Source organism: Rattus norvegicus, chromosome 16 (assembly GCF_021556685.1).
Source record: "Rattus norvegicus strain SHRSP/BbbUtx chromosome 16, alternate assembly SHRSP_T2T, whole genome shotgun sequence".
Classification (NCBI taxonomy): Eukaryota; Metazoa; Chordata; class Mammalia; order Rodentia; family Muridae; genus Rattus; species Rattus norvegicus.
The window spans coordinates 54,201,356-54,225,250 of NC_141549.1; the positions used below are offsets into that span (position 1 = coordinate 54,201,356).

The following is a 23,895-nucleotide window of genomic DNA, read 5'->3' on the forward strand; positions in this document are numbered from 1 at the left end:
TGAAGCCGTGTATGGTGCATACTTTTGATCCTACCACTCTGGGAAGCAGAGGCAGGTAGATCCCTGTGAGTTCCAGGCCAGGGACAGACAAACCTTATTTCAAAAAACAAAACAAAAAACCCAAATCATTCCTGGAGTTATAATGAGAGCTGTAAGTAGAAGAGGCTGACGGTCTTCATCTCTGAATATTCATATGAATATAATGCATATTCAGACACTAATGGCTGGCATTTTCCACCTGTAACTCCAGGAGCTTTAAAACTCTGTGCACACACCTCTGATGCCTGCACTGGGAAGGAGGAGCAAGAGGATTAGAAGTTTAAGGCTAGCTTCGGTTATACAGTGAGACTACATCTCAAAATCAAATCAAATCAACAACAAAAAGTGAAACAGGATTACTACTATCTCACCCAGCAATTCCAGTTTTAAACACTTGAAGGAGATGAAGGCTGTGACATGAATAGACAGTTTCATGTCAGTGTTCTTCTGTAACAGACAGGACATCAACTGCCTAGAGTGTCCACCAGCAAATGGAATAAGCAAACTGTTAAGGCACTTACAGTGGGATTTTACTCAGCTTTCAAAGTTTTGATACGGGCTGGAGAGATGGCTCAGTGGTTAAGAGCACTGACTGCTCTTCCAGAGGTTCTGAGTTCAATTCCCAGTAACCACATGGTGGCTCACAACCATCTGTAATGGGATCTGATGCCCTCTTCTGGTGTGTCTGAAGGCAGCAACAGTGAACTCATACATAATAAATAAATAAATCTTTGAAAAAGAGTTTTGATACAAGAAAGTTGGAGAAGCCGTTCACTAATGAAGAGCACTTGCTGCTCCCACAGAGGCCTTGGCTGGAGTCCTCGGCACCCTGTGCTGACTGACGGTCACCTGTAACTCTAGTTCCACTGATCCAGTGCCCTCTTCTGATTTCCATGGACACCAGGCATGAACGTGGTATACATTAATACATATATACATATAGACAAACACCCATAAGCATATAGAATAAATACATCCTAAATTATTTTTAAGTTTGATACATGCTACAATATGATGCATTTTGAAAACACATTGAGTGAAATAAGTCAGCTACAGAAAGAGAAGTATTGCACGCATCCACTCACATAAAATACCTAAAACCGACAAATTCATAAGACAAAAAGTCATTCAAGGACCAGAGGGAATTAGGAATTGGAAAATGTTCTAGTAAAACAAGATAGTAAAACTCAGTTCACTGTAATCATAAAGTAGGTATGGTATGCAAATTATAAAATTAAATTTAAGCTGTTTTTAAAAAAAAATCCAAACCAGATAACCTAACCCTGAATCTGTGCTCTGCCACCTGCTGTCTGACCTGACTGTACTGTGTCCTACTCAGTATCTGTCTCAGACACGCCGGGCCACACTACATGAGGATTAAATGACCTAACATCTGCAGAGAGGAGTAAGACTGCCAATTAAAAGAGGCTTCATGGCCTGAGACACCGCCGGAACCTGAAGGAACAGACCGGATAAACAGTTCTCTGCACCCAAATCCTGTGGGAGGGAGAGCTAAACCTTCAGAGAGGCAGACACGCCTGGGAAACCAAAAGAGACTGCACTCTGCACACATCTCTGACGCCAGAGGAAAACACCAAACGCCATCTGGAACCCTGGTGCACTGAAGCTCCCGGAAACGGCGGTGCAGATCTTCCTGGTTGCTGCCGCCACAGAGAGCTCGTGGGTAGCACCCCAAGAGCAAACTTGAGCCTTGGGACCACAGGTAAGACCAACTTTTCTGCTGCAAGTGACCTGCCTGGTGAACTCAAGACACAGGCCCACAGGAACAGCTGAAGACCTGTAGAGAGGAAAAACTACACGCCCGAAAGCAGAACACTCTGTCCCCATAACAGGCTAAAAGAAAACAGGAAAACAGGTCTACAGCACTCCTGACACACAGGCTTATAGGACAGTCTAGCCACGGTCAGAAATAGCAGAACAAAGTAACACTAGAGATAATCTGATGGCGAGAGGCAAGCGCAGGAACCCAAGCAACAGAAACCAAGACTACATGGCATCATCGGAGCCCAATTCTCCCACCAAAATAAACATGGAATATCCAAACACACCAGAAAAGCAAGATCTAGTTTCAAAATCGTATTTGATCATGATGCTGGAGGACTTCAAGAAAGACGTGGAGAACTCCCTTAGAGAACAAGTAGAAGCCTACAGAGAGGAATCGCAAAAATGCCTGAAAGAATTCCAGGAAATCATAAATAAACAAGTAGAAGCCCATAGAGAGGAGTCACAAAAATCCCTGAAAGAATTCCAGGAAAACACAATCAAACAGTTGAAGGAATTAAAAATGGAAATAGAAGCAATCAAGAAAGAACACATGGAAACAACCCTGGATATAGAAAACCAAAAGAAGAGACAAGGAGCTGTAGATAGAAGCTTCACCAACAGAATACAAGAGATGGAAGAGAGAATCTCAGGAGCAGAAGATTCCATAGAAATCATTGACTCAACTGTCAAAGATAATAATGTAAAGCGGAAAAAGCTACTGGTCCAAAACATACAGGAAATCTAGGACTCAATGAGAAGATCAAACCTAAGAATAATAGGTATAGAAGAGAGTGAAGACTCCAAGCTCAAAGGACAAGTAAATATCTTCAACAAAATCATAGAAGAAAACTTCCCTAACCTAAAAAAAAGAGATATCCATAGGCATACAAGAAGCCTACAGAACTCCAAATAGATTGGACCAGAAAAGAAACACCTCCCGTCACATAATAGTCAAAACACCAAATGCACAAAATAAAGAAAGAATATTAAAAGCAGTAAGGGAAAAAGGTCAAGTAACATATAAAGGCAGACCTATCAGAATCACACCACACTTTTCGCCAGAAACTATGAAGGCCAGAAGATCCTGGACTGATGTCATACAGACCCTAAGAGAACACAAATGCCAGCCCAGGTTACTGTATCCTGCAAAACTCTCAATTAACATAGATGGAGAAACCAAGATATTCCATGACAAAACCAAATTTACACAATATCTTTCTACAAATCCAGCACTACAAAGGATAATAAATGGTAAAGCCCAACATAAGGAGGCAAGCTATACCCTAGAAGAAGCAAGAAACTAATCGTCTTGGCAACAAAACAATAAGAAAAGCACACAAACATAACCTCACATCCAAATATGAATATAAAGGGAAACAATAATCACTATTCCTTAATATCTCTCAACATCAATGGCCTCAACTCCTCAATAAAAAGACATAGATTAACAAACTGGATACGCAACGAGGACCCTGCATTCTGCTGCCTACAGGAAACACACCTCAGAGACAAAGACAGACACTACCTCAGAGTGAAAGGCTGGAAAACAACTTTCCAAGCAAATGGTCAGAAGAAGCAAGCTGGAGTAGCCATTCTAATATCAAATAAAATCAATTTTCAACTAAAAGTCATCAAAAAAGATAAGGAAGGACACTTCATATTCATCAAAGGAAAAATCCACCAAGATGAACTCTCAATCCTAAATATCTATGCCCCAAATACAAGGGCACCTACATACGTAAAAGAAACCTTACTAAAGCTCAAAACACACATTGCACCCCACACAATAATAGTAGGAGATTTCAACACCCCACTCTCATCAATGGACAGATCATGGAAACAGAAATTAAACAGAGACGTAGACAGACTAAGAGAAGTCATGAGCCAAATGGACTTAACAGATATTTATAGAACATTCTATCCTAAAGCAAAAGGATATACCTTCTTCTCAGCTCCTCATGGTACTTTCTCCAAAATTGACCATATAATTGGTCAAAAAACGGGCCTCAACAGGTACAGAAAGATAGAAATAATCCCATGCGTGCTATCGGGCCACCACGGCCTAAAACTGGTCTTCAATAACAATAAGGGAAGAATGTCCACATATACGTGGAAATTGAACAATGCTCTACTCAATGATAACCTGGTCAAGGAAGAAATAAAGAAAGAAATTGAAAACTTTTTAGAATTTAATGAAAATGACGGTACAACATACCCAAACTTATGGGACACAATGAAAGAAAGCTGTGCTAAGAGGAAAACTCATAGCGCTGAGTGCCTGCAGAAAGAAACAGGAAAGAGCATATGTCAGCAGCTTGACAGCACACCTAAAAGCTCTAGAACAAAAAGAAGCAAATACACCCAGGCAGGAAATAATCAAACTCAGGGCTGAAATCAACCAAGTAGAAACAAAAAGGACCATAGAAAGAATCAACAGAACCAAAAGTTGGTTCTTTGAGAAAATCAACAAGATAAACCCTTAGCCAGACTAACGAGAGGACACAGAGAGTGTTTCCAAATTAACAAAATCAGAAATGAAAAGGGAGACATAACTACAGATTCAGAGGAAATTCAAAAAAATCATCAGATCTTACTATAAAAACCTATATTCAACAAAACTTGAAAATCTGCAGGAAATGGACAATTTCCTAGACAGATACCAGGTACCGAAGTTAAATCAGGAACAGATAAACCAGTTAAACAACCCCATAACTCCTAAGGAAATAGAAGCAGTCATTAAAGGTCTCCCAACCAAAAAGAGCCCAGGTCCAGACGGGTTTAGTGCAGAATTCTATCAGACCTTCATAGAAGACCTCATACCAATATTATCCAAACTATTCCACAAAATTGAAACAGATGGAGCACTCCCGAATTCCTTCTATGAAGCCACAATTACTCTTATACCTAAACCACACAAAGACCCAACAAAGAAAGAGAACTTCAGACCAATTTCCCTTATGAATATCGACGCAAAAATACTCAATAAAATTCTGGCAAACCGAATCCAAGAGCACATCAAAACAATCAACCACCATGATCAAGTAGGCTTCATCCCAGGCATGCAGGGATGGTTTAATATACGGAAAACCATCAACGTGATCCAGTATATAAACAAACTGAAAGAACAGAACCACATGATCATTTCATTAGATGCTGAGAAAGCATTTGACAAAATTCAACACCCCTTCATGATAAAAGTCCTGGAAAGAATAGGAATTCAAGGCCCATACCTAAACATAGTAAAAGCCATATACAGCAAACCAGTTGCTAACATTAAACTAAATGGAGAGAAACTTGAAGCAATCCCACTAAAATCAGGGACTAGACAAGGCTGCCCACTCTCTCCCTACTTATTCAATATAGTTCTTGAAGTTCTAGCCAGAGCAATCAGACAACAAAAGGAGGTCAAGGGGATACAGATCGGAAAAGAAGAAGTCAAAATATCACTATTTGCAGATGATATGATAGTATATTTAAGTGATCCCAAAAGTTCCACCAGAGAACTACTAAAGCTGATAAACAACTTCAGCAAAGTGGCTGGGTATAAAATTAACTTAAATAAATCAGTAGCCTTCCTCTACACAAAAGAGAAACAAGCCGAGAAAGAAATTAGGGAAATGACACCCTTCATAATAGACCCAAATAATATAAAGTACCTCGGTGTGACTTTAACCAAGCAAGTAAAAGATCTGTACAATAAGAACTTCAAGACACTGAAGAAAGAAATTGAAGAAGACCTCAGAAGATGGAAAGATCTCCCATGCTCATGGATTGGCAGGATTAATATAGTAAAAATGGCCATTTTACCAAAAGCAATCTACAGATTCAATGCAATCCCCATCAAAATACCAATCCAATTCTTCAAAGAGTTAGACAGAACAATTTGCAAATTCATCTGGAATAACAAAAAACCCAGGATAGCTAATGCTATCCTCAACAATAAAAGGACTTCAGGGGGAATCACTATCCCTGAACTCAAGCAGCATTACAGAGCAATAGTGATAAAAACTGCATGGTATTGGTACAGAGACAGACAGATAGACCAATGGAATAGAATTGAAGACCCAGAAATGAACCCACACACCTATGGTCACTTGATTTTTGACAAAGGAGCCAAAACCATCCAATGGAAAAAAGATAGCATTTTCAGCAAATGGTGCTGGTTCAACTGGAGGTCAACATGTAGAAGAATGCAGATCGATCCATGCTTATCACCCTGTACAAAGCTTAAGTCCAAGTGGATCAAGGACCTCCACATCAAACCAGACACACTCAAACTAATAGAAGAAAAACTAGGGAAGCATCTGGAACACATGGGTACTGGAAAAAATTTCCTGAACAAAACACCAATGGCTTACGCTCTAAGATCAAGAATCGACAAATGGGATCTCATAAAACTGCAAAGCTTCTGTAAGGCAAAGGACACTGTGGTTAGGACAAAACGGCAACCAACAGATTGGGAAAAGATCTTTACCAATCCTACAACAGATAGAGGCCTTATATCCAAAATATACAAAGAACTCAAGAAGTTAGACCGCAGGGAGACAAACAACCCTATTAAAAAATGGGGTTCAGAGCTAAACAAAGAATTCACAGCTGAGGAATGCCGAATGGCTGAGAAACACCTAAAGAAATGTTCAACATCTTTAATCATAAGGGAAATGCAAATCAAAACAACCCTGAGATTTCACCTCACACCAGTGAGAATGGCTAAGATCAAAAACTCAGGTGACAGCAAATGCTGGCGAGGATGCGGAGAAAGAGCAACACTCCTCCATTGTTGGTGGGGTTGCAGACTGGTACAACCATTCTGGAAATCAGTCTGGAGGTTCCTCAGAAAATTGGACATTGAACTGCCTGAGGATCCAGCTATACCTCTCTTGGGCATATACCGAAAAGATGCCCCAACATATAAAAAAGACACGTGCTCCACTATGTTCATCGCAGCCTTATTTATAATAGCCAGAAGCTGGAAAGAACCCAGATGCCCTTCAACAGAGGAATGGATACAGAAAATGTGGTACATCTACACAATGGAATATTACTCAGCTATCAAAAACAATGACTTTATGAAATTCGTAGGCAAATGGTTGGAACTGGAAAATATCCTGAGTGAGCTAACCCAATCACAGAAAGACATACATGATATGCACTCATTGATAAGTGGCTATTAGCCAAAATGCTGGAATTACCCTAGATGCCTAGAACAAATGAAACTCAAGACGGATGATCAAAATGTGAATGCTTCACTCCTTCTTTAAAAGGGGAACAAGAATACCCTTGGCAGGGAAGAGAGAGGCAAAGATTAAAACAGAGACTGAAGGAACACCCATTCAGAGCCTGCCCCACATGTGGCCCATACATATACAGTCACCCAATTAGACAAGATGGATGAAGCAAAGAAGTGCAGACCGACAGGAGCCGGATGTAGATCGCTCCTGAGAGACACAGCCAGAATACAGCAAATACAGAGGCGAATGCCAGCAGCAAACCACTGAACTGAGAATAGGACCCCCGTTGAAGGAATCAGAGAAAGAACTGGAAGAGCTTGAAGGGGCTCGAGACCCCATATGTACAACAATGCCAAGCAACCAGAGCTTCCAGGGACTAAGCCACTACCTAAAGACTATACATGGACTGACCCTGGACTCTGACCTCATAGGTAGCAATGAATATCCTAGTAAGAGCACCAGTGGAAGGGGAAGCCCTGGGTCCTGCTAAGACTGAACCCCCAGTGAACTAGTCTGTTGGGGGGAGGGCGGCAATGGGGGGAGGGTGGGGAGGGGAACACCCATAAGGAAGGGGAGGGGGGAGGGGGATGTTTGCCCGGAAACCGGGAAAGGGAATAACACTCGAAATGTATATAAGAAATACTCAAGTTAATAAAAAAAAAAGAGGCTTCATATCCAAATGGACACATGAAAACTAAATAAACAAATAAAGGTTTGTGACATTAGTAATTCCAAATTTTCACAAGATGAATCAAATATGGTTAACATGATATACAGAAGGCTACTGTGCAAGCTAGCTCATTGCATCAAAACTCACTTCAGTTATTTTAGTAGTACCTTGGCTCTGTGTGGGGCTATGTTGGGGACAGAGATGATGATAAACACCTAAAATCTGTTACCAGGCCATTTTATACAGACACACACTGGTGATGAAGCATGAGGGTCAGTTTTGGATCTGCCTTAATTTCAACAGCTTTTTCATTCTTCTTTGACCTTATAAACCTACAGAAGTCCGATTTCAGTTTACAACTCTATTTGGTTACGAGACTACCTAGGTTTGGCTCAGGCACTTATTTTGGGTAATTATTTAACCCTGTTAGGTTTTAGTTTTTTCATGGCTATGATACTTTTTAAAAATGCCTACCTCAAAGATTTGTCACGATTCAGTAAGATAATATGTGGAGGATATTTAGAACAAGGCCTAGAAAGAGCTCAATATACAGCAATTACTATGAGATGAACTTTACTGAGAAAAATAAGATACACTATACTAGCTTAAGTGTGAAGATTTTCAAGTCTTGTGTATATATTCTTTAAAATATCAAAGTAACTATTTAATTCAAAACTATGAATGCTGCACTCATTTCAAATTGAGTGCCAAATTTGACATATTCTAGATTATCAATAGATCATGTAGAATTTGCAGGATAGTGGGGTAAAGCAGAGTTAGCCAGTGACTGCATACATTACAGAGGATACATGTATCTGATTCCTGGGTACCATTTCCTCTAAGTGTACAGTGGCTTAACTGATCTAATCAGAGAACAGTGAAGCTTCAGTGTTTTCTTTTAATGACACCTAAATAATCTACCAGTTAATAAACACACATTGTTAACATCTAGACAATTCATGCCACGTATATGTAACTGCATTATGTAACTGTATTGAAAAGTTGGTCGTAGTAGGGTTTTCTGTAAGCTGTCCTTACAAGTCAGTACACATGCACTTGCTTTGATGACTCAAGGATGTGTTACTTACCATATTTTCTCTTTCAATCCTTTGCTGTTCCCTCTGTCTGTTGAGAGCACTGTGATACAACTTAGGTGGATGGCCGAGCGATCTTCCAGGAATTGTACTTTTGTTTCCTGGTTTTTCAGCCTGTCTTGACAGTTCTTTCAAAAGCCTCTGATTCTCCCGATCAATCTGTCTCACCTCTTCTCTTGTGAAAGAGTAGTTTTTCCTAGGTATTATTGAAGGCTGCTCAAAGTGATGTTTCTGTGGTCCCTTTTTATCTAACTGCAGGAAAGCTATACAAGGGAACAAAAGGGACAATGGTAAACAAAACAAGTACGATGGGCCATGCTTTCATTCTTAATAGTAGAAACTAAGTTCACACAACATAGGAAGTGAGTTAATGACTCATTTGTATAGGAAAAGTTTCAAGTTTTATAATTGCTGGGCCCTTTGAGCATAAAAGCTATGCAAGCCGGTATTCAAAGCAGACTATGTCAAGGTGTGTGACACCAGTTTTTAGGAAGGTAACTTAACAAAAACCCACTCCCGCCACGTCTGCTTTGTTTTGTACAGCAGTTTAATAATGAGGGACTTTAGGAAACTCTAAGTTTGAGTGCACTGATACAATAATTTTACTGTTCAACAAAAACAACACATCCTTGGCAATGACTGAGGGAAGAAATGGCAAAAATAAATTCAGACTAGTCTAGAATTAACAACTTAATCTGAATGTATCACACTATGAATATCGTGGGTTTTAAAATTGTGATTAAGTACTTCTGTGAATGCCAAAGATTCTATTTTGTATTAAGCATAAGCCCAAATGAACACACTATATAAAAGACATTTCTAGCCAAGAAAAAAATTTGCACACGATGATTACCAAATGATTTTTGTTGGGCAGTGATGGGAACTGAACCTAGGGTCTTGTCCATTCTAGGCAAGCACGGTACTGCTGAGCTATGTCCTCTGCCTGAAAGGAATTTTAACATCATGCTTAAAAAGTGTTAGGAAAATCTTCACTAAGCACGACTATTACCACACACTTGTGAAAAGTTTTTAAAACCACCGAGCTTGGGGAATGTTTCTACTTCAGCATATACTAGAGTAGCAATATATTTATCAGGTTACCAAGTGTAGTTTTGCTTTGGTATTATAGTATTTTTAAGATTAAAAAGCCCTACTGTTTTGTGTGCATGCCTGTGCACATTAGAAGAGCCCAGTCAACTCTGTGGAGGTGGCTTTCTCCTTCCGCTTCAGATTCCAGGAGCTGGACTTCGGTTGTCAGCCTTGTCCAGCAAGCAGTGCACATTGCCCAGCCACGCCTACTGTCACCTCCACAGTCCTTACGACAGTCTCTCTCAAAGTAATGATTGTTGTTACCTCACAAAAGCTATTCCTCTTCACATGTCTAGTTTAGCACTGGATTCTGTCCCACACAGTGCTGGAAAGGGGAGTGGTATTTTTAACTTCTGTTTTACAATGGGTTTAATCCAATCACTTGGGCAAATTAAGAAAAGCAGAAATTTTACTTACATTTATACCAAAGGCCACAAAAACTATTGAAAATTATAGGAACAACAAATAAAACAGGAGCTTCCTCTTTAAGAAAAAATATGAAATTAATTGTTGATAATGGCAGTTGAAAACCACACCAAGTAAATAACAAAACTTGAATGATTGCCCATGTTTTAAAAACTACATATACATACATTAAATTACCTCCCTTCTAATAAACACTTATTTTATAATTTTAAAAAGTTTCTATGCTAATTTAGCTATATATGGAATTCTTTAGAATCTCATTCTAAATGAGATTAAGCTACAGTTCCTAATGATACTTTTTAAAAGTAAAAAAAGCAACAGTAAAAAAAAAGTTTAGCTCATCAAACAGCTGCCTAAAGCAGTCTTTAAGCTTTCTTTCATTGAAAACAAAATGAAGCAGATGGATAGTGCTTATTTCTTTTATTATTATTTACTTATTTTTATTTATATGAGTACATTGCACCAGAAGAGGGCATTAGACCTCATTACATGGTTGTGAGCCACCATGTAGTTGCTGGGAATTGAACTCAGGACCTCTGGAAGAGCAGTCAGTGCTCTTAACCACTGAGTCATCTCTCTAGCCCTAGTGCTTATTTCTTGATAGCAGGTATTACTGACACTTAAAGTGACTGTATACTAATTGGCATCAAACATATAATCAAAGTCTTCACATAAAATCTAAAAATGAGGGCTGGAGAGATGGCTCAGCGGTTAAGAGCACTGACTGCTCTTCCAGAGGTCCTGAGTTCAATTCCCAGCAACCACTTGGTGGCTCACAACCATGTAATGAGATCTGATGCTCTCTTCTGGTGGGCCAGCAACAGTGAGCTTATTAAATACATAGAATAAATAGATAAGTCTTTGAGTTAACAATTTTGTATTTATATCTATCTAAACTTATATGTTTACAAATGCTATTTTCTCCTGAATTTTCCTGTGTGAAGCAATGCCACACAAAGTCCTCAATCTGTTTCAACCTAGAACCATAAAGACTAGTGGCATCATTTAACCCCACTTCATAGAGTACTGAAGTATTGTATGGGGCTTTACTTTCATTGCTACTAAAAATAGAGACAACATTTTAAAACGTGTATGTGAAGCTACCAGTGGGAATGTTACGGATGTTGTCTGCACTCCTGCAGTGTTAGTCCTTTTCAGCAGCTCTTCCAGGGGGGCAGGAGGTGAGTGGGGTTGAGTCACTGACAGCACAGCTCTGCTTTGCCTCCTAGCATCTCACAAAGCTGACAGCAATGGTCGTGTACATGTGCAGCGTAATCTAATTCTAGCACTGGAAGGTGGAGGCAGAAGAATCCCAAGTTCAAGGCCATTCTCTTCCACACACTGAGTTCCAGACTAGTCTGGAAGACATGAACCAGTCTCAAAACAAACAACTGTCCTTATACAGACATGGCCTCTGGAGAAAAAACAGCAGCAGTTACTTTTAAAGCTGATTGAAAGAAAAAAGATTTCTTTTAAAAAGCCAACATTAACAAGTTATAAGATCTCAATTTACAAGATTTATTATTTGCCTTCTTAATTAACAACTTGTTAGATGAGAGATTTTGTGACATCCTTTTGTGTTTCCTTTCTTTGAATGTTGGATTCTTACAGCTATAACCAACAAAGTACAGTCAAAATGGTATGTGACATATCTTTAGATATAAACTTTTCTAAAGATTCACTTTATTTTTAAAACTTTACATGTGGGTATATGCTTGCATGTATGCCTGTGTCCTATATTCATGCCTGGTACCCTGTGAGGCTGGAAGAGAGTGTCAGGTTTTCTGGAACTGGAGTTAAAGATGGCTGTGAGCTGCTATACAGGTGCTAGGAATCAAACATAGGAGCCCTAAAAAGAACAGCGAGTTGAGTCATCTCTCCAGTCCCCAAGATTCATTTTATTCTTATTTATGTGGATGTGTATGTCTGTTTGCTGCATGCATGCAGGTGCCCATAAAGTCCAGTAAAGGTATAACAGCCCTGGAGGTGGAGTTATAGGAAGTCATGAGCCCTGATATGAGAGGTCTAGGCCCAGTCTGGGATTTCAAGGCTAGGGGCTCTGTAACACACATGAATGCACATATGCGCGCACGCACGCACGCACGCACCTATAAAAGTATTCTTTATTCTCTCTGGTGTAACTGTTGTCTCTGAAGCTTACTGTCTCCTCCTGCTACCCTAGGCCTAGTCCTGGAAGCTTCCAGCCTCTGCACAATCTAGGCCTAGACGTTTTCGACCTCTGAGACTTTCTGCTGAGCAAGCTCACCCTTCTTAGTTCTTGCTGAGCCGACTGGTTGGTTAACTCAGCTATTCTGGCTTTTCAAACTCCTCTCCAAGCTGGATTTAAATTGGCTTCTTTTGGCCTCTGAGTGAATTGCTCTGCTTGGCCTCATACTAACTCTGGTATTATGTTCTAATCTTCTGGCTCCTTCTCATTCTCTGGCCTGTTCTCTCTCTGCAAGCTGTCTCTCTATAACTGCCCTGGTAAAACTGCTTTCCTCCTTCTCTTCTCTGCACTGCCCCTCAAGCAGCTTCCCTTTCCTCTCTCTTCTAGTGAGAGTTGGGCATACCTCGTTTGTCAAATCTTTCTCTGATTCATCACTCTGTCTGCCTGCCATCCAGTTAGACATCACTCTCAAACATGGGTGCTTCCTTCTACAAACTAACCTTACTTTCACTCTTTGGGATTAAAGGTGCGCACTAAGAGCATATCAGTATTCCAGCCAGAGAGACTAAACATGTGTGTTAAGGGCTGAGTCACACCACAAGAAATGTTTTTTTTTTTTTCAGTAAATAACACAATCTAGGGATTCACGGTGTGATAAAAGATTCTGAAACACACACCCTTGTGCTGGGATCCCAGAGCTGTATATACATGCCTGAGAGTAGCTGGAGGCTGCCATAGGATAGACCACAAATCATTACTAGGAAGCCACATACAGGAACTCTGATCCAATCATCTGAATCATCTGAGGTTGCTGCTTTATACAACTTGAATTTTATGATAATTTATTATCAGAACAATAGTAACTACTACAAAGTTTAATACAAGGAAATGGAATGCTAATGGAGCAAACCTAAAGTCAGTGGCTCTAGGTTTGAAACCTGATGGGCAATTAGAGCTGGAAGAGCCTGGAAAAAAACCTGTTAATAGGGGCTGGAGAGGTGACTCTGGCTCAGGGACTAGAGCTTGGCTACCAGCACCCATATGTAGGCTCACAACTATATGTACGGTTAGTTCCAGGGGATTCAACGCTCTTCTGGCCTCCTCTGAGACTTGTTCACATGTGTTACACACATATGCACACATGCCCACAAAGCACTCATACATAAAAGGAAAAACGGTTGTTGATGAAGCCCAAGAGAATGAACTGGCTGTCTAGCAGCACTGCTATGGCGACAAGGAAAATGGCATACTGGTGGGTTTGGGCTAAGACATTTTAGTAGGATTTTGAAAATATAATGGCTTACATTATCCATAGTAAGATAAGGAGAGAAATATGATCTAAACCCAGGAATTGATCAGTTTTCAAACAAAATATAGAGAAAATGTAAGAGACAGGACTTATAGGGTTCAGAGTTAAAACAATCACTCCTCCCTTATCTCCCCCAATAGAAGATGTTCAGAGTACTTAAGAGGTTTACTCACTGAACAACATCTGAAGAATCTTGGCTGAACCTGGACCTGATTTAGGTTCTGGATCTTGAAGTTGAGGCCATCTTTGGATGTATTTTGTATATGGGAGAAAGAACTAGTAGTGGAGAGATTTTTAAGCTATTTCTATAAACAATTTGACAGTCTATTAAAAGGTAGGGTACTTGTGGAGCATGGCTCAAACCCTGGGTTTTATGGTTAGCACAATGTAATACTTTGCATGAGTGTATGCTTGTAATCCTAAGGTTCAGGAGGAGGAGGCAAGGGCCAGACAGTCAGGGCTATACCAGCTACAGCCTGGCTGATACGAGACCCCATCTTTAAAAAAAAGAAAGAAAGAAGGAAAGGAAGAAAGAAACAAAGAAATGAAGAAAGAAACAAAGAAAGAAACAAAGCAGGGTCTGTGGCCTACTTTAAATCTGGGAGGTTTGTAATCATTTCTACAGACACTGGGCATAGTGGTACATGCCTATAAACCAGCAAATGGACTGCAGAAGCCAGAGGGTTACTACAAGTTCAAAGCTAGCCTAGATCTACATAGCAAGTTTTAGGTTAGTTAAGTCTCACAGGAAGATCCTATCTGAATGAAGCCAAACAAACACAAAAGGATTACAGGCCTCTAGAGACTAAGTCACAAACAGCTCTGAGGTTTCTGTATTTTCTGGAAACACTATGCTTGGAGCCCTGAGTATGTGGAATAAGTCTAATTTCCCTGAGGCTACCATGCTTGAAGAAGCTAGGCCTATGTGAGGAGACAAGCGACAAAGACACTGTGAGAGGTGTCTCTGGTTAGCAGCCCTAACCTCCTGTTTGTACCAAGTCCAGGTGTCTGACATGTAGATAAACAAACGCTCAGACAATTCTGTCCCAAGGCACTGAGTTACGTCTATGTTCTATTCTACAAGTGCTAGGGTAATTTTTTCTGTAGCAATAGTTACCGAATATTTTATCCTTTAAAAACACAAACAAACAAACATGGACGCATACTAGAGACAGAGACCTGTGGATCAAGTGCAGCCCACATGCACAATTAACACTAAAAAATACTTTCTGGTGCTTTGGTCTGATTTTTAATCCTCCTTAGTAGCTTGATCTTCATTAATTTATTGTCTAGACAATGTTACATTTTTAGTGTCACTTGGCTTATATACTAAGATGAAACACCCTTTTTTGTGCCCTTTAGTATTTTTCACAACTGTTTTTGTACTAGTAGGGTTGATACTTCTAGTTCTTCTTTTAAAAGAGACATACCTTTGAAAACCCTTCTATTTTCAATCTTCCTAATACGGTTTTGGTTGGATTTTTGTTGATTTATTCTCTCCAAGTATAAATGGTATTTAATGAGTACTTAAAATTATCATAACAGAAGCTGTCAAAATTACTGGGATTTTCCTTTTTACTGTAGCAAAATAAACAAAATCCAAATTTTACTATTCTATTTTTATGTGTACAAGTCAGTGATATTACAATTCATTTTTCATAATGCTGTATGTTGGAAAACTAAAATTCATAATGATAAAAAAGCCAAGTAAACAAAGCAGCCAGCAAATCTCTGTCCTCCTTTTACTAGACCATGGAAATTGAAATTCTGTTTCCGTGAGTTTGACTAAGACCCTCACATAAATGGAATCAAAGGGTGAAATGTAGGTTGATAACATTATGCAGGTGAAGACAGGTACAGGATAGAATGAGGCCTATCATTGGATGAGAAGGAAGGAGGTGGGAGAAAAGTTTTAGAGGAGGAGACTGGAGCAAGAGAGAAGGAGCAGCCGAGAGAACATGGCAGCAGATGTTGAGATTTCACTCTGAACATTTGTAGGTTGTTTTGATTATTCTTAAGGGATGGATGTATAGAGGGCTTTATATGTCTAGATGAATAAATTATCTTATCAATTGGATCAGAGGTTATTGTGTTGTGTGTTCTTTCATGTGGCTATTTGAGTTCAAGAGAGTGTGTGGTGGATAGAGACACTGGGCCACCACAGAATTGGGATGTCTATGTCTGGCCTGGTGGCAACCTGCCTTGGGATCTAGATGAGTAGAGAGATTGTTGCCAGGCTCATAGAGTAGCCATCGGAAGTGTGATATCGGATGGAGCTTAGAGGATGAGAAGCTTTGTTGACTGAGATGAAAATATTCAACAGATGCCATGTGTGCACTACGGTGCTGGATCTAGTGTGGGATAAAAGAAACTGTTTTAAAAATTTTACGGCAACAACATGATAGCTAAAGCTCAAGTTGGGGTCTCATTTAATAGGAGCTGTCCACATTAGTTTTTTGAGATGGCCTCTCACCTGGAGTTCATTGATTTACTCTAGGCTGTCTGGCCACAGAGCCCCAGGGAACCTCTTGTCTTCCCCATTGCTGGAATTAGTATACCAGCAAAACATGCTCACCTTCTCTTCAGTCTCCAGTGTTTGTCTTTTCAAGACTTACTTTACTCAGCACAGTGTCCTCCAGTCTCAGTCACACTGTAGCATGGACTAGCTTTTTCTTCCTTTTTAAGACTGAATAATATTTATGATTCAACTTTTTAACACAACCACAATGTCTTCTAAGTTAAAATCATTTACTTTATTGTTTGGCCTTTCTTCCTACAGCTTTTATAAAATGCGCCCTTTCATTTTTTTTTCTTACCTAAAATAGGAAGTTAACATTTTTTCTAAAAATGTCTCTAAATTTCAGAATACAATCACTAGTACAATAATAAATTATAGCTCCATTTTCCTATACATTCTTAAATTTTTTGTTTTGGATTCTTTATAGTCCTAAAGGTTAAGACACACTAATGTCTCCATGGGTTACATCTGCCAGTATTTATTATGTAAAAAACTAATAGTACAAAACAAACAAACAAAAACCCAACAACTATTTACTCATCCCTCTGTCAGTAACAATTATATGTCAACATAACATTTCTATAAAATAGAGTCTGTAAGACAACCAAGTTCTATCCACAGCACCTACATGGTAGAGGTATGCAATGATGACCGCACATTTTCCTCTGACCTATACACACATGTTCTAGCACATTTGTGCTCATGTGTACACACATACATACAATAAATACATGAACAGAATTTAATTTTTAAGTTAAAAATGTGTGTGAAAGAGTGTAACAGCTTTGTCATTTTCAAATGCTTCGCTGAACAAAATATAGCTGCTTCTGCACTGTGCTTTCACTGTCATGAAGCCCCTTGGAGACCCCACTCATTATATGTAGCACACAGGCAATGTAGAAAGCAAGTTAGGGTTTCTTTTCTTAGTTACAATAGCTTTGTCTTCATAGATCTCTCTACAATCATTTAGTTTTGCTTAAAAAATCAATTCTCAATATTAGTTATCATAACAAGGATGTGCCCCCTCTGTTGCCTTTAGCTTTTTTCAGAGGCTTGGTAATAAATACTAGGTAACATGTTAGAGGGATTAACAATGTCAACCTTCCAAAATTGCATCTACTTTACTGAGTAAATACCCAATTCAATACTGTTTCACCATGCTAGACTCTATTGGGATATTTGCTTATATCCTTTTATTAAACTTAATTTATATTTAATAAAGAGATCAACCTGTGGTGCCAGGCCAGGCATACTGGAAACCAATCATTTCAGCACAGCCAGCTCTTTCTCACGGGTAGTAGTAGATCTGTTAAATATTTCCTGTAATTCCTCCATAATATCCACACTGGTATCTTCATAAAAACTTATAACCAGTTTCTTCATTTCTTAATGATTCCTTAATTCTACTTTTTCCTCTTTTACTTTTCTTTTCAAAAGTAGAGAGAAATTTTGAGGCTATATATTTCTAACATGTCTTTATTTGGCCCTTTCAGAGTCCTTTTAAAGTGATCCAACTTATAGACAAAGTATCAAATGTATCTTTAATCCAGTCTGTTCAAGTCCTTAAATGCTTACCAAATATATAAGACTTGTGATATAATCTAGTATCAAAATGTGTTTACTGCTCCTCTTTAAGCCCCTCAATGCCTAGTCAAGGATTTCTAGACCAAGGTTAAATATCTGATTCCAGGCACAAACTTTGGACATTGCAGGGATGGAAATTCCCCAAGTTAACATCCTTGTACAGTAAGAGGACGAAATTGTACCACTCTTTCATGTTCTCTTAAAATTACATTTCTAATACCAAGCTACGTTGATCTATTAATTTTGAGTAAACACCAGAACTCTCAATCTAGACTGGACTCAAGCAATTTATATCAACTACCACATCCTATAAACAGTTACTATCTAGCTCATGGACATGTCAATAACACTAAAAGCCTAGAGCTCTGGATTTCAATGCCCAGAATTGCATCTACTTTACTGAGTAAATACCCAATTCGATACTGTTTCACCATGCTACTGACTATATTGGGATATTTGCTTATATCCTTTTATTAAACTTAATTTATATTTAATAAAGAACAAGCTCTCAAACTACTATTTTACAGTTTGCTACATTCTTTAGTATGTGGACATTTGCCTATTGTAACAATTTATGAAATTGTTTACTCAAATCTCATTACAGGAATTGGCAAGTTTTTCTCTTCATCTACCTAAGCCAGTGAAAATGTTTACATTAGGACAATGACACAGTGTGTTGAACTCCTCCTTCAGATGTTTGCTAACAGGATCATTTTCTATCAGGAGGTCTTTAAACATGTCACACATTCCCTATATTAAGTGGATTTATCTTTCATGAAAGTAAAGGAAGGTTGGGGTTGGGGATTTAGCTCAGTGGTAGAGCGCTTGCCTAGCAAGCGCAAGGCCCTGGGTTCAGTCCCCAGCTCCGAAAAAAAAAAAAAAAAAAAAAAAAAGAAAGTAAAGGAAGGCTATGGATCAACTAGAGAAGCCAAAGCAGCATAGAAAAGCCCATTTGGTAGAAAATGAAAGTGATAAAGTAGTTATGAGATGAATGGAAAAGAGGCCCAGGTGGGGCAGGGCTGGTAACCACTACTACCATGCCTACTACCGTTTAGGTCCATGGGGCAAATACAGACAAGTTATGAGGATCTTGAAAGTTTCATGTTGTCAACTGAATAATAATTTTGGAAAACTTATGGAAAACATAAGATGTACCTTATGTAATGGATTAGTAGTTTGAAACATTTTGAAGACTTCCCTTGGTGCACTACTTTTCATGGATTCTAACAGCAGATATGTTAATTAGCAAAATGTCCCCTTTGTTACAAAGTACTTTTGGCTGTGGTGGTGCATGACTTTAATTCCAGCCCTCAGAGGGCTGAGGCAGGAGGATCATAGACATTCAAGGCCAGCCTGGGCTATGTAGACCCTGCCTACGTCAACAACAAAAGGCCAGAAGAATACTTTATTAACAAGTTTCTTACATTAGGGCTTGGTAGTGTACAGCAAAAACTGAAAGCTGAGTCTGTCTCACAAAGAAAATTTTCCATAGCATTTCAACTGTAACTGTGGAGAGTGTTCAGGAATAAGGTGGGGGTAGTTAATTGTTGTTCTCACTTAAAAATTAGAAATATATATGTTCTTAGCATCTGGCTAAGTTTAAGAAATAGCTTAACGGTAACAAAGATGCCTTATTTATGTTTGAGTCTAATATATTCTTATATGTATGGATGTTTGTAATATATGTACATGCACCATTGTACAGGCCTGACTAACAAGGCCAGACGGTGTTGGATCTTCTCAAAGTGGTTATGAACTGCCATGTGTATATGGAAAGTAAACCCAGGTCCTCTGGCAAGAGCAGCAAGTGCTCTTAATCACTGAGCCATCTCCCCAAATCTGAATGTATTGTCCCGTACATCAGTGTGCATACAGGGAACAGCATGCTGACCCAGAACTATGAGCCTCTGGCAAGTAGAACTGCCATCAACACTGGGCCAGGTGAAACGTTCAGCCATCAGGGTTTCAGTTACCATAACAGAGTAGTAGTCTGAATGGGATCCCAGGATGTTCTACATGTACACTAAAGTTAAAGGAACTGAGTGAACAAACATAATTACCCAGTCTGCACCTATTTCTATAGTCCTCCATAGTAGATCTGGGCCTTGGAACTCTCACCCTGACTAACTTCAGCAGGAGTCTGATTGGCTTCGTATGTCTCTCCCCATGGTCAATGACTGGTTCAGGAGTGAAGACTGTAACCAAAGCAATTTGGGGACTATAACGAAGTGCAAACTGTCTGAAGATGCTTCCTTACAAAGGTTCTGGTGCTTTGAGAGGGAGAGGAAGTGTTTTTCTGGACACTCATGTCTGAAAGTGAACAGTGGATTGCAAAGCAGATATTTACTGGTAGGTGAAGAGTGAAGACAGGACTGCCTCAGAAGAGTACAAGGTTCTTTGAGTTTGAGAATTGAAAACTAATCTGAAATTTCTAGTCCTATTGATTTAATTATCTGACAATTCAAATGATATTCCAAGTTTTTTTACAGTATAATGGAATATATCTAGAAAGTTACTAAAATATCAATCATCCCAAAGACACTGACTAGAAAAACCTGTGCATATGCATGCATAGCACATACTACTTGAGTCTAGTTAATATGCAAATTAAATATACAGAAGTTCAAACGTTACCTTTCAACAGATGATTAAGGTCCATTGTGTCATGTAAGACTTTTTGCTTGGATCTACGGTCTAGATTTGCATCTAACACTGATGATTTTGGAGCAAAATTCTGTCCATGCTTTTCTTTCCTTTTGGCTGATTTCAGACATCTTGAATCATTCTTTAAAGCCTCCACATCCTCATACACATCCCGGCTCACATTTTCTTGTCTTTTAACTTTTACTTTTTGATTCTGTGATTGGCTCAACTCAAATGGCTGGGCAGGGCTGCTGTCTGGAGTTGACGCGGGAGTTACGTCTGTTACGTTGTCTTCTGACTCTGCATTATAGTCACCTGCCTTCTGTTTAGCACTTGATTTTCTTCCTGACTTACACTTCTGCTTTGGTGATGAGGGGGTTACACTAGAAACTCGTTTCCCTGATGAACCTGAATCAGGTTTATTTTGCATGTCAGATCCTATATCTGAGCAGTCTGAGCTTGATCGTGAAGATGAGGAAGACAGAGAGGAGGAACTGGCTTTGGAATACTTCTTACTTGTGTTGTTCTTTTTTAAGTTACTAGAGGGCTTCGCTGACTTAGACCTCACGTGGTACTTCTTCCCATCGTCACTGCTTTCCTCTCCATCTGTGTAGTAGTCATCCTCACCTTTCACAATTTTAGGAATTCTATTTGGAACGGGCAAATGTAGTTTATTTCCTTTTGTGGTATCACACAGTTTTTTTGACCTTGAAGAAGTCAACAATGAGGGACTTCTTGTTTGTATAGGGTCATTTTCTACATGTTGTTCCTTTGAGGGAAATTTTGGTTTCCTTTCATTTCCCTTCTGAGTAAGGTAATTTTCCTTTGTTTGTATCCCAAGTTTCACGTTCACATTTTCTGTGTCATTATCTATTTTCTCTTTAAGGTTATCATTTTGTACTCCAAATTTCAAGTTTAAATTTTTGATGTCCTTATTTATTCCTTCCTTAAAGTCATCATCATTTTGCTTGTCAAAAATGGAATTACTTTCACATTTCTTTGTGTCTTCAAAATCACTGTCAAAGAAAGAATGGTCCACTTCACCTTCTGAGATATCGCCAAACCGATCCATGATGCCAAAAGTATATCTGAAAAGGGGGTACAGCCATCAGACCAGAGTGATTTCCAAACACTTCTCATTTTTACTTTCCCAAAATGAGAAAATGCTGGTAGTAAACAAACAAACACTATTAAAAAGTAAACCAAGTTTGTGAAGTCATGATGGAGTTCCAGGGATATCAAGTGATATAAAAGTCTCAGAATTCACAAGAAAACAATAGTTCATCAGGGCAGGTATATCGAAGACAGTAATATTTGAACCCGAAGGAAAGTCTCCCATCTGTACAGTACAATTACAGTTTAAAAGAAGACAAGACAAATGGTGTCTTAGTCACGGTTCCTATTCCTGCACAAACATCATGACCAAGAAGCAAGTTGGGGAGGAAAGGGTTTATTCAGCTTACACTTCCACATTGCTGTTCATCACCAAAGGAAGTCAGGACTGGAGCTCAAGCAGGTCAGGAAGCAGGAGCTGATGCAGAGGCCATGGAGGGATGTTACTTACCGGCTTGCTCTGCTTGCTTTCTTACAGAACCCAAGACCACCAGCCCAGGGATGGCACCACCCACAGTGGGCTGGGTCCTCCCCCATTGATCACTAATTGAGAAAACGCCTTACAGCTGGGTCTCATGGAGGCATTTCCTCAAGGGAAGCTCCTTTTTCTGTGATAACTCCAGCTTGTGTCAAGTTGATGCACAAAACTAGCCAGTACAAATGGCTTTTAGCCATTTGTTTTTGTCAGTACAATAAAATATCAAAATAAGGAAAGATTTATTTTTAGCCCATGATTTGATCCTCCATGGCCAGAAGGGTGTGACTGAGCAAAGCTGTTTAACTCATGGCGGCCAAGACGCAAGCAAAGGTGTAAGACAGGTCCTTCAATGACACTCTCAGCCAGTCATCTACTTCTTCCCATCAAGCCTCATTCTCTAATTTCTACCACTAACCCAGTGACTTTATCATTAGGTTGAAGCCTTGACTTAACGGTCCCGAGAATCTCCTTAGACACACCTATGTATGCTTTGTTAATCTCTCTGTATCTCTCAATCACATCAAACTAGTAATCAAGATTAATAATCTTTTTTTTTTTTTTTTTGGAGCTGGGGACCGAACCCAGGGCCTTGCGCTTCCTACCACTGAGCTAAATCCCCAACCCCATAATCTTTTAATAATACACAATCAGATAAGCCAGTTCAATCACTGATTATTCTGGGACAAATAAAGGAACCAGTCCGTGAGCTTTGGCATTTCACCACTTGTTAACCATCCTATTCTGTTTTTATTCACATACTGAGGAAGAAGCACACAGAGAGCTGTGACACCTAGTCAATGTCCCCTATCCTATCTCACTGAGCAGCAGAAACCCCAAGATACATAACAGGATATACGACTAGCTTCCAAACAAATTTCTGAATGTTTAATATCACAAGATATAACTCAGGAAATATTACTGCAGAGGAGTATACATGATTCAATGTATTAAAGGGGGTCTGGTATGAGACACTTTAACATTGGCAGCAATCTGTCTAATATCAAAATGTACCTCATCATTTACTTGACCTGCAGGTTTATACATGCCTATAATGATATTTAAAAGGTCATATAAAATCTTACTAGCCCATATGATTAGAACTATACTAAAATCATTTCCATAGAGTTATAGCCTTTAAAAGTATTTCCTTACTTCTGTTACCATGGTGACCTAAAAGCAGTATCACATTACTGATAACCTTGATTTCAGGCTTTAGTTTCTAATCATATTTTCCATTAAATACAAAAAACAAGAAGGAAGGAGCTGAAGAGATGGCTCGGTGGGTGGAGGAGCCAGGTCTGTTTCCTGACGCCTACTTGATGCTTCACAACCATCCTCTAACTCTAGTTCCAGGAGATCCAACATCCTCTTCCGGCTCCTTACACAGAGCACACACACATGCATTCAAGCAAAAAAATAAATAAGTAAAATAGACAATAAAACAGAGTCCCTGGAGGCAGCTGGTGTTGTTACTAGAAGCAAAGAAAAATAAGCATTTTATCAAAGGCTCCGTCTTTTCCCAGCAAGCGTAATAATCGAACATGCCTGTAGTAATGGGAGTAAAGTCAGTCTGCCCTTCTAAAAATACCTAGGACAGATTAAGGGAAGTTAATGGGAAACTTATTTGGGCTCATGGTCCATCACAGAAGGGAAGGCTGGGAGGCAGAGCTGTACATCTCATGCTGGAGAGAAGGCAAATGGCTGCGATGATGGCAGGCTCTTGCCCTCTGCATTCTATTGGTGGGGTTG

General features: G+C 39.3%; 2 protein-coding genes across 13 annotated transcripts in view; one reads left to right on the forward strand and one right to left on the reverse strand.

Annotated features, from left to right (window-relative positions):
* Positions 1-23,895, forward strand: part of Erich1 (glutamate-rich 1) — a gene marked incomplete at its 5' end in the record, with an annotated part of 52,793,804 nt that overhangs the window by 23,330,796 nt on the left and 29,439,113 nt on the right.
* The window catches only part of Cfap97 (cilia and flagella associated protein 97), a 49,091-nt gene that overhangs the window by 9,061 nt on the left and 16,135 nt on the right, over positions 1-23,895 (reverse strand). For all 13 annotated transcript variants that reach the window (NM_001436811.1, NM_001436814.1, NM_001436807.1 and 10 more), the window contains 2 exon segments: positions 8,814-9,082; positions 20,547-21,643. In NM_001436811.1, coding sequence (NP_001423740.1) covers positions 8,814-9,082; positions 20,547-21,643 — 1,366 coding nt within the window.